Genomic DNA, 10,980 nt, shown 5'->3' with positions numbered 1-10,980 from the left:
CCAAGTTTTCCTAATTAGTTAAGTTTTCATTATTAGCTTATGATCTTAAAATTAACGGTCTTGATTTTACATACATGCCCCTATGTAGGTCTCAAAATTATCTTTTACCATTGATAGTAAAAGTGACTTTCTATGTAGTATCAAAGCAAAGGAATGGAATGCATGCATGTGTATAGGAAAAAAGATGGTGGAATATCATTTGCATGTGTACCGTCTTCTCCACTCTTCAAAAAGTTGGGTTCCAGCCTTTCTACTGTCTTCAACTGTCTTCAACTACCTGTCTGCTTTACAAAAGCTTTGTGAACTTACCTTCTAAACTAGTAGAAAAATCAAAAGGTATGATGAGATGAGGTCCCCATGTCATTTCAATGTATAACAAAATGGGAAGGCTGCAAAAGGAAAAGGAGATGATATGGGACCTAAACCCGCATCAGCTTTATGAGCTTATCTGCTAAATTATTAGAATAATCAAAAGGAGAGGTAAGAGGTAAAGCTCCCCACTTCATTTTAAAAGCTCCCTGGAAAAAGGCTCCAAATGAGATGGTATTAACACTCCCTCTTTTTTACACCAAATTCCTTCCCCAGTTATTCCTTTTTAGGCACCTTCATATGGCAACTGGCAAGGAAATAATACCAAAGAGAGGCCTAATTTGGGTCCACCATATGACATCGCCAAATAAAAATAATTATTATGTCAATACTGTAAGTGCCCACTTCCCTCAGTAGCTTGTATCAAGATTTCCAAGGAAAATGGACAATTTTCTTCATTGAGAGATGGAGTCGGTGCGTCCACCGCAAAATTAAGAGATCAATTTAATTTGCTCCCTCCAAAAAGTAGGAGGGGACATACTCTTATATATAGTAAGATATATTCTTAAGGTGTAAACGGATCCAATTTGGAATCCACCTATGTGTTGGTCAGGATCCGTTCATATCTCTTACGGTTCGGTTCCTTTTCAAAGTTTCTTTGGTATACTACTTATTGAGTGTGGGTTACAATCCATTCCAAATTGTATTGTCCATGAGCGTCCATGGTCGGTAGGCACAGCTGAAAACCTCAAGGATACCTCATTGTCTCGCAGCAGAGAAGAAAACGATCACCACCGTTGTAGAGAATTCAATACTTCAATCAATATCGAAGGGATGATATTTATTTTGACACCGTCAAAGTCGAGGTTGCTATAGCAAAAAAATACTCCTATAGGAGCTAATCCTAGCACCCCAAAGTTCTCAAAGAACTCAAAAACCCAAAAACTAATTTTCATTCAATAATTCAAAAAAGTCTCTTAGAATGCTTAGATAGCATCTATTTACAAGAAATGATAACCCTAAAAGTTAATTTAAGACCTACACAACTAATATGGTCAGACATCTAAAGTAACTTAAATAAAAGTTAAAAATTTGACAAAAAAATCCTAACATAGAAATCTCGTTATAGACATGCCCGACGTTTGTAAATTGCTCATAACTTCCTCAAATCACGTCCAAATCGTGTGATCTTGGAATCATTTTTCAGCAATTTCTTGTTATTACTTGCTCTTTGACATGGTAGAAATAGGATATTATACCAAAAGTATTCTAATCGAGACTCATACACGAGCGATTTTCACCTAATGTGATCTTGAATTGAGTTCAAAGTACACCAATCTTCCTCGTCTTCATCTCTACACCATTTATGATCACATTATATATCAAACATTGAGGATGGCTGATGGCTTTTGCAGTACACAGTTCAAATATTACAGAACCAACTCCTCCCAGATCTACAACAAAAGTAGAAAATGAGTGGGAAAAAAGGAAAGAAAATGCAGAGATTTTGAAAAAAGACAAAAACAACACATCAAGAGGAATCCATTGCCTTTTCAATCAAATGTGATGGTGCTGCAACTGTAAGAGCCTAGTATATGCACCATCGGCACGGCTTACTAGCTCCGCGTGATTGCCCTGTTCTACAATGCGCCCATCCTGCACCACACTGATACAGTCCACTCCCCTTATGGTCGAAAGCCGGTGAGCCACCAAAACCGTCGTCCGCCCCCTCATCAGCCTCTCCAGTGCCTCTTGTAGCACACATTCTGACTCTGCATCAAGGGCACTTGTTGCCTCATCAAGCAACAGAATCACAGGATCTTTCAGCACTGCTCTCGCAATTGCAATCCTTTGCTTTTGCCCACCCGATAACTGCACTCCTCTCTCCCCCACGGGCGTCTTGTACCCATCGGGCAACCCGCTCACAAACCCGTGTACATTGGCGGTGATTGCCGCTTCAATTACTTCTGCCTCTGTTGCTCCTTCCTTCCCATATGCTATGTTCTCAAAAATGCTCGCGGCAAAGAGCGCTGGCTCTTGCTGGACTAATCCAATTTTAAGCCGGAGGGATTTTAAGTTTAGCCGCCGGATGTCCTTTCCATCGATCATGACCTTCCCGGCCGTTGGATCATAGAACCGTTCGATTAAAGCAACGATGGAGCTCTTCCCAGACCCACTTGCACCAACTAGAGCTTGGCTCTGCCCGGCACGGATTCGGAGGTTGAGATCTTTAAAGATGATGATATCGGGTCGAGATGGGTAGGAAAAATCCACATGTCGGAGTTCAATCTCACCACGAACTGACTCAACCAGTTCAGCTTCGAGTTCGTCCGGGTCAATCTTGGTAATGCGGTCAAGGATAGAGAAAACAGAGCTGATAGATTCACCACCCCGAATGATCTCGGGGGCAAGGCTGACAGTTTCTGCAACTGAATTGGCGGTTATGACGAGAACTACAAAGACCTTTATGACCTTGGAGAAGGTCGAGGTTCCTTCTCGGACAAGGTGTGCTCCATACCTGTTAAAGTATAAATGATTAAATAACACCAACTCTAACAGCTTAAGCTTTTAGAGTAATTGGTCTTTTCATATGGTATGAGAGCACGAGAGGTCCTTGGTTCAAAACCCAACAACTCCTTGATATTAAAAGTCCACGTGTACGGCCAACACAAAATAGCAACCGCATGTGAAGGGAGTGGTAAAGTATAAATGATTAAAATAAAAACAACTCTAACAGCTTAAGCTTATGAAGTAATTGGTTGTTTCACAATACCAGAGGATGAGGGCCTCGGAGGCAAAGAGGGAAAGCTGGGAGAGACCGAAGAGGAGGCCAGCTGACTGGCTCCGGCGAAGGCTTCTGCGCTGAGGAAGTCGGAGCTCGTGGCCGAATAGAGAGAGGATTTTGTCCTGCGCATTGAAGGCTGCCACCGTTCGGATGTTGCTCACACCTTCCCCTGCGATCATGCTTGTCTTTGCGTGCGCCTTTGCTGTGTCACCGGCAAACCCTTTGAGAGAAAGTTGCTGTGAAATTCAGGCATAACAGAAATAACTGTCAAGAGGACATCCTCTGCAAATATTGGGCAGATGAGATTAACATAAGAAACTTGCGTGCTGACCATTTATAAATAATGGACAAATACAAGGTGGCACCCAGTGATCACATTTTTCATTGATCCTAACAACTGTTCATTTGATAGCACCTGCTTTGGATCTCCGAACAATAGATTACAATATTATGTATTTATTTATTATTGTTCAATTGTCCGTGTTCAACAACAAAGAAGTAGACATTTTGGATCTTCTGATTGAGTTTTGGGCAATCAAATGAACGGGTTATGGATCAATAAAGGTGAGACCCACAATGATATAGTAAGCATTCCTCCTTTGGCAAATACATCCACATCAATGTTTTGGTACTTTTCACCCTCTATTACACATCCAGTTAGATTCCTTTCATTGTCCCTGGCAGCTTTGTGAACAGGAAAAGTTAAAGAAAAACAAGAGGTGGAAGATACCAAAATACGGGGTTTGTTCAGTAAAAATATAAAAACTGCAACTGTAATATCTAACACGGGTCATGAAAATCTGAAAGACTAGATAACATAAAGGACAAAAGCAGAGGAAGAGATAAAAAAACAAAGAGAGAGAAAGAGTATGGTTTTTCGAGGCAGTAAACAAACAAACAAATAAAAGGCTTATTTCCCTGTTCATCCATCACTTCTCAGAGTCGTCCCCTTCCATCAGAAAAATACAGAAGGCCCAACTTTTTACCATGACGACAAAAGAGAAAAAGAACGCAGAAAACCAGGTGAAAAGATGATTTTTTCAGGGGAGGAGCTGAAAAATGACAAAAATTTAACAAGGGAAATCATATCAGCATAGCGTGTTCTGATAATTGCACTAACTCAGCTTGTCTTTTTCTTTCTAATTAGCTTCCAGCATAACCATGTTTTGATAATTGCACTAACTCAGCTTGTCTTTTTCTTTCTAATTAGCTAGCCAAAGCTCTTTGGGAACCGTAATAATCTTTGACAGTATTTAAAATAATAAAAGACAAGATGGGTTAGTGCAATGATCAAAGCACGGTTGTGCTGATGGATTACCCCTTTAACAGTCCCAACAACTCATTATTAAATGTGGAGCTAATTTTTCCACCTCAGTTTTATTTCTTCCACTCCATTTTTGGGTTTAGAGTAATATACATCGGCTGAAAGATGACAACAACTGGGCAATCCGAACAACTTTATTAAATTTATTAAATGTGGACCTTTGTTTGTCTATCTACAGGATTTTAAACGGTCTAATGATAAAAATCATGGATGAGAAATTAGAGGGCATCCCTTGTGAGTACTACTAGGCTACTAGCCATTGAAAGATTCTAAATGGGCTATGAAGGAGTGGAAGATACCAAACTAAAGGGAGGTTAAAATATCATATCTTGTTTTGGGAAATTGTCACAACCTATGAAAAAATTCTAAATAAAGAGAGCAAATTATGGGGAGTGGAAATATCAATTCTCTGAGAGGTACAGAGAGCTTAAAAAATTGCAGGAACCACATGGTGTACAGTACCCAGAGCAGAAACTTCACTCTTGATAGGTTTTTTTTTTTTTTTTTGTCGTTTCTTGGTTGGCTTGGGTCAAGATCCCGGCAACTGACATCCAAATGCCAAGATATGACAACTCGAATGCATGTGAACAATTGAGAAAGGAAATCACACTATACACCAAAATATCACATTCAGCAAAAAACAAAGACAGATTCCCACCAAATAGAGACCCATATTCTAGAGATTAAAATGGCCAACGGGAGAATAAGACCGTTGGGGGTGTTATTTTAATCATTTTTCAAATTTTGCAATTCAAAATAAGGGGGGAGAAAGGTCTGAAATTTGCTTACCTGGGCAAAATTGGCAAGAACTAGAATAGGGTAGGTAGCAAGAATGAGGAGGGAAACCCGCCATTCGATGATGAAACCGACGATGAAGGACGTGAGAAGCGAAGTCATGTTCTGAAGTATTACTGATATTCTCTCGGAAATGGCGGACTTCACGTCAGCCGCATCGGTCGCCAGTCGGGCTGCAACAAGGCTGGAATTGTTCTCTTCCTCGTCGAACCACCCCACTTCATTCCTCAGGATAGCTGCGAATTTTTTTTGACATTTTAGTAATTTGAACAAATTAAAAATTTATGCTAACGTTTTAAATTTCAATTTCGATCACCTTGGCAATGGAAATGTTTCGGTATCCGATAGAAATTTCAGTAGAAATACTATAAAATCACGGAAACAGATGGAAACAAATGCAAATGATAGAATATAAAGATGAAACTTCATGAAATGCACAAATAAATACTTAAATACCATTGCATAAGCAATACAAACATCCATAATTATTTAAAGATATGGAACACCCACTGATATGCACTGGCGCTCATGTCTGATATTTTAGTACATACCAAATTTTACATTTAATTTATATAAATATTTATACATAATGCATGCAATTCATATGAATATAATTATGTAATACGTACAGATATAGTATACCACTATTACACTTTCAATTGGTTTCAGTTTCAGTTTCACTGGGGATGAAAACGGAAACATTTCAGTCGTTTCAAGTCGGTTTCGGTCTAAATTTAAAACCATGACTATATCCAATAGCCTATTGTAACGGGGAGAATTAAAAGAAGCGAACACAAAAACAATGGAAGATTATTCCTACCTGAAAGCATCATCCTCCTCACCCTAGTTGTAAGATTTTCTCCTGCTATACTGAAGAAATAATGCTGCACAAGATATGCAACAACAGCGTAAAGCCCAGCGCCAATGTAAATGAATACGAACTCCTTTGTTTTCCTCTCCATGGCATTGGGATCCCTATAGTAGAACACCTCGATCATGTTACTCATAACAAATGCAAATGTCGGACCTATAAATCCTGAGAGAATAGAACCAACAGCACCCATGATTGCGTAAGGCCACTCCGGAGCATTTAGCTTCAGAAGCCGGAAGAAATACCCATCTGGGGCAGGATTCTTCCCATCAGTGTCAGCATTCGAAACCATCTCTATACGACCATCGGCTCCTGTGCTGTATTGATAGCTCAAGTTTCTTAGACTCCCAGACCTGAGGCTTAGAGATTTAGTGGAGAGTGAATGACTCAGACGTGATGAACGGGATCGACGAGTAGAAGAGATGCCAAAGTCTCTGTTCCTCGCCATTTCCTGGAATCGGATTAAAGAGGCATAGGCTCCGGTGGTCCCTTTGGCGATCAGTTCTTCATGGGTCCCAGTCTCAACAACTTGACCTTGCTGAATTACAGCAATTGAGTCGACATTTCTGATGGTGGACAGGCGGTGGGCCACTACAACAGTTGTTCTTCCAACCATGAGACGGTCTAGAGCTTCTTGGACGATGCTCTCTGAGCCTGCATCAAGGGCACTGGTGGCTTCATCAAGGAGGAGGATTTTTGGGTTCTTTAGCATTGCTCTGGCAATGGCAATTCTCTGCTTCTGGCCACCAGAGAGCTGGACTCCTCGCTCTCCGACCTGGTTTTTGGACAAGTAAAATTGTCATTTTCTACTAGAATACATTGACATGTTGGGAACAGCTTCAAATTCTTAAATTGATAAGAACCCAAGCTTAAGAAAAGGAGTTTGAAGGCCAAGTTGAGTTCATGTGAAATTGCTATGGTATAACCGAGAGAAGATGTACTCGAAAATTTATGCTTTTGATGGATGGACAAGCGTTTGAGATATTCAAAAAAAAAAAAAAAGTGGCTGGTCTCCTACTGTTGTTCCAAACAAAAGAGCATCCTAGATGAAACACTTGTACATCATGAAGGAACTGATATGCCCTTTTATCATAAATGCTAGGAATTGATATGCTGTTTAATTAAAATATGTGACCATAAAAAAGAGGAACAAAATACTTTTAACTGGTAAAAATAATGACAGATGAAGTAGTTCATGAATTTAACCTTGAACTCATTTGAAAAAAACAACTTTTACTTCCGTCAATAAGTTATAACAGATTAAGTTTCGTCCATGTGCATCCTATTAAGGAAAGCAAATTTCACACACCTGTGTATTGTAGCCATTAGGAAGCAGAGTAATGAAGCTATGAGCATTTGCAGCGGCGGCGGCAGCTTCAACTTCAGCAATGGTTGCATCAGGCTTCCCATAGAGTATATTTTCCAGTATGGTTGTTGCAAAAAGCGCCGGCTCTTGATTCACCAAACCAATCTGATCCCGGAGCCACCTCAATTGCAGAGTCCTTATATCCACATTATCCAGCAATACCTGCCCTGAAAACCAATAACAGAATAAATAAATAGAAAGATCATATAACATCCTTTGCTTCTTAATTCATATTAACACATTTCTAACATGAGATCATAATTACCCTGATTAGGATCATAGAACCTTTCTATTAGAGCAACAACAGTACTCTTTCCTGACCCGCTACCCCCAACAACTGCAACAGTCTTCCCTGCAGGGAAGAAAATGGAAAAATCTCGAAAGATAATGACATCCGGTCGAGATGGATAGCTAAAGATGACGTTTTTGAATTCTATGTTCCCGTTAACCTCTGTCAAACACTTCCCCTCACAAGTATCCTGGATTATAGAGGGCCTCTGCTTGATTATCTCCATCAACTTGTATCCAGCAGCCTTGCCTTTGCTAAATGCTCCTAGATTTGAAAAAGATTGCCCCAAACTCCTGCATAAAAGAAGATACAAAAACTTAAAATCAAAACTAAAACCAAAGACATTACTTTGGTGATTTTCACTAAAAAGAATGGTAAATTCAGCGAGTTTCATCTCTTACATGCCACCCACAATGGCAGAGAATATGGCTGTGAAGGCCTTCCCTCCATTGGTCTGTCCATTTCGGATGAAAACGCCTGCGTACCAGAATACCAAAGCCCAAGACATACAGGCAATGCCGTAGGTACATCCGATACCTAGACCTTTCGCCATTCCAGCCTTGTATCCAAGGTTCAATGTGTTCTGTATCGCGTCTGAATAAGAATTAAGGGCCTTGCTTTCCCCCACAAATGAATACACCGTCCGAACTTGTGCAATAGCCTGGTAGCAAGTTAAATAGAAGCCATCAACCACCCCATCCCAAATTAGACGAACCCATAAACAGAAAACAGTACAACTGTGCTTTTTCGAACATTGATATTTCTCTCCACACTTGCTCATCTCTCACTGGAAGTTACAATGAAGATTAAACAAAAGCAGATGAAGTAATTGAATTAAAGATAGAGTTTGATAATTAGTACAAACTCACGTTGATTAAAGTTAGAGATTATCCTAATCCTAGTTGGATTAGAGATAGAGTTTGAGTAGGAAAAGTATTTTGAAATCTATAAATACGTAGTCATGTGGTGTATCAAGATATCTGTTTATTGAAAAAGTTTGGATTAAGTTTTACAATTTCTCTGCCATGTCAATGTGACATTAAAAATGGGTTTGGTTAAGAGAACTCACCTGCTCGGCAACTATTCCGGCATTTGCATAAGATTCGCGGCTTTTGGAAGTGAGACCGGTGAGAGTGTAAGCGTATAAACCACCGGCGAAAGCAATTCCAGGAATTACAGCAACACTGAGTAATGCCAGCCTCCATGCTGATACAAACCCCACCACCAATCCCGCCAAAAACGTTGAGAGATAGTGTATGAAATTCCCCACCTAAAATTCAAATAAAAAAGGGATTTTACTACAATAACTTATTCATACTAACTGATAACAGAAACCCAATATCACAAAAACATGAGGAAAGTCTCATTAGAGAGGAAACAAATTGAGAATTATCAAACCTTCTCACTGATTGCGTCTTGGACGAGGAGAGTGTCTGTAGAAACACTAAAAACAATATCTCCCGTTCTCGCATCCGTATCGAAAAAACCCACGTCCTGTTTCAATACAGCTTCCAAATACCTCTTCCTCAGCGTTCCCACCTGCCTCTCCCCGGTATACATCCAACAAGCTATCTCTGTTGTTGAAAAGGGAGTGGAAATACCAAAACAAGGGAGGGAGGGTTTATTTATCAGATATCATCTACATTTCCAAATTTCAGATTCATATTTAGAGGAAATGAAGATTTTTCATCTCGGTCAAAAAAAAAACCAAAGAAAGGAAGATCCGACACTGTGCCGAGAAAAATTAAGATTTTTCCGAAATATAGCGAGACAAGGACTTTATTAAATTTCAAGGAAAAACAAAAACTAGAAAATAAAATGGAAAGAAGTAGGTGTAATTGTGAGTTGTGACAAGGACAGGTAAGGGAGAGAAAGGGAGGAAAACAGTTTCTGTACCCAATCCGATACGATTTACACTCCCGTGTCGGCCGAAACATGAATTAAACCTCGAGCTCTTCCGAGCTGAAAAGGCTCGAGCTTTAACCGAAACCCAGAAAAAAGCAAAAGTACAGAGCAGGAAAAAAAAAAGCTTTCTTACCGGCGTACGAAGAGAAGCACACAACAAGCCCAAGGTAGACGAAATACAGAGCATACTGCATTCAAGAACCAAAAAAAAAAGAAAAAAAGAAACTCAGATCTGAAAAAAAAAGGGTTTGGATTTCATTCTTAGATTTTGAAAAGATGAGAGGATTTTAACCTTGGAGACTTCCCCAGTCATTTTCCTCAAATCCATCTGATTATTTCCAAATCCATTCACCAAATCTCCAAACAATAAGAAAAAAACGGGCATTGCAGAGCCATGAATTACAGCCCCAAAGCTCCCTAAAATCATCAAAAAATAGTCATATTTATCTGCAAAAGAGAAGAGCTGATAAAATGGAAGGCTCTGCTCCTTCTTCTTTTCCGCATCCTGCTTGCTTTCTGGATTCTCCGCCATTAATGCTGAAAAATTCTTTTTCTCTCGTGGGGAAAAAAAACTCAAATAGGGTTTTTCCTCATAAAAGGAAAGAGATTGAAGCTTTCTTCATAATAAGGGAATCTATGTGTGTTGTCTCTGTAATGAATTTTGGGCAGTAGGGGTGAGGGGTGAAGCCTTTTTTATGGCTGTCTTCTGTTTTGTTTGTGTTGCGGAAACTGACAATGTGTCGGTTGGGTTATCAGTCCAAGGAGAGTCTTTCGGAGGTCTCGCTCCGTCTTTGCTCCCGTGGAGAGAGAGAGGGGGTGACAGAGAGGATCGCGTGGCATATATATTAAAGCGAGGAGTTAACCAGGAGAGGGTAAAGAAAGTAACTGGGGTTAAATGTAATCTAGTTAACTGAGAGAGAGTGTGTGTCTTTTTGCTTTGAGATTCGAGCCGTAAAAGACGATGAGGGGTGTCCTTAATAAAATATAGGGGTTTGCTTCTTTTCATAAACTCAGAATTAAGGGAAGTGGTATTATATTAGCTCCTTTTAGAATAGTGGGGGATGTCCGAAGTAAAAATCCTAGGGGCAAATATAGCAGTACGCAAAAATAAACACTAGCCCGCACACTAACCCTACTAGTCTACTACAGATGTGGGCTATTAAGGATTTAAGGGTGAACGTATCTGTTCCGAGGAGAATCAGCTATCAATGAGTAAGGTCCTCCCATGGAGGGAATAACTCCCCCTAACAACTAAAAGGAAGGCTTATCAGATATCATACACTTTTGGGTAGGGAGAGAAGAGAGCAACAGGTGCATTTGGATACTGGTATCAGGA

The 10,980-nt window shown here is 39.9% G+C and overlaps 1 protein-coding gene across 1 annotated transcript; it reads right to left on the bottom strand.

Moving 5' to 3' along the window:
* Positions 1 to 1,657: 1,657 nt before the first annotated feature.
* ABCB19 (ATP binding cassette subfamily B19) lies at positions 1,658 to 10,465 on the bottom strand. Its single transcript, XM_077356589.1, has 11 exons — positions 9,937 to 10,465; positions 9,778 to 9,832; positions 9,138 to 9,313; positions 8,809 to 9,009; positions 8,141 to 8,400; positions 7,716 to 8,032; positions 7,394 to 7,617; positions 6,034 to 6,859; positions 5,208 to 5,449; positions 3,083 to 3,330; positions 1,658 to 2,827 (listed from the first exon to the last, which is right to left on the bottom strand). Exons 1-11 carry the CDS (start codon positions 10,174 to 10,176, stop codon positions 1,867 to 1,869), a joined length of 3,750 nt encoding a protein of 1,249 aa, XP_077212704.1. The 5' UTR covers positions 10,177 to 10,465; the 3' UTR covers positions 1,658 to 1,866.
* Between the last annotated feature and the right edge of the window lie 515 nt (positions 10,466 to 10,980).

The sequence above is a fragment of the Tasmannia lanceolata genome, unplaced genomic scaffold, assembly GCF_043159265.1.
Source record: "Tasmannia lanceolata isolate RefF3 unplaced genomic scaffold, GAP_Taslan_0.1 ptg000016l, whole genome shotgun sequence".
Classification (NCBI taxonomy): Eukaryota; Viridiplantae; Streptophyta; class Magnoliopsida; order Canellales; family Winteraceae; genus Tasmannia; species Tasmannia lanceolata.
This window is presented reverse-complemented; position numbering and strand designations above follow the sequence as displayed.

Coding starts and splice junctions, on each gene's coding strand:
- ABCB19 (XM_077356589.1), bottom strand. CDS start 10,176: ATGGCGGAGAATCCAGAAAGCAAGCAGGATGCGGAAAAGAAGAAGGAG. Junction 9,010..9,137: donor AAGACGCAATCAGTGAGAAG/GTTTGATAATTC, acceptor TTTGAATTTTAG/GTGGGGAATTTCATACACTA. Junction 8,033..8,140: donor TCTGCCATTGTGGGTGGCAT/GTAAGAGATGAA, acceptor TCTTTTATGCAG/GAGTTTGGGGCAATCTTTTT.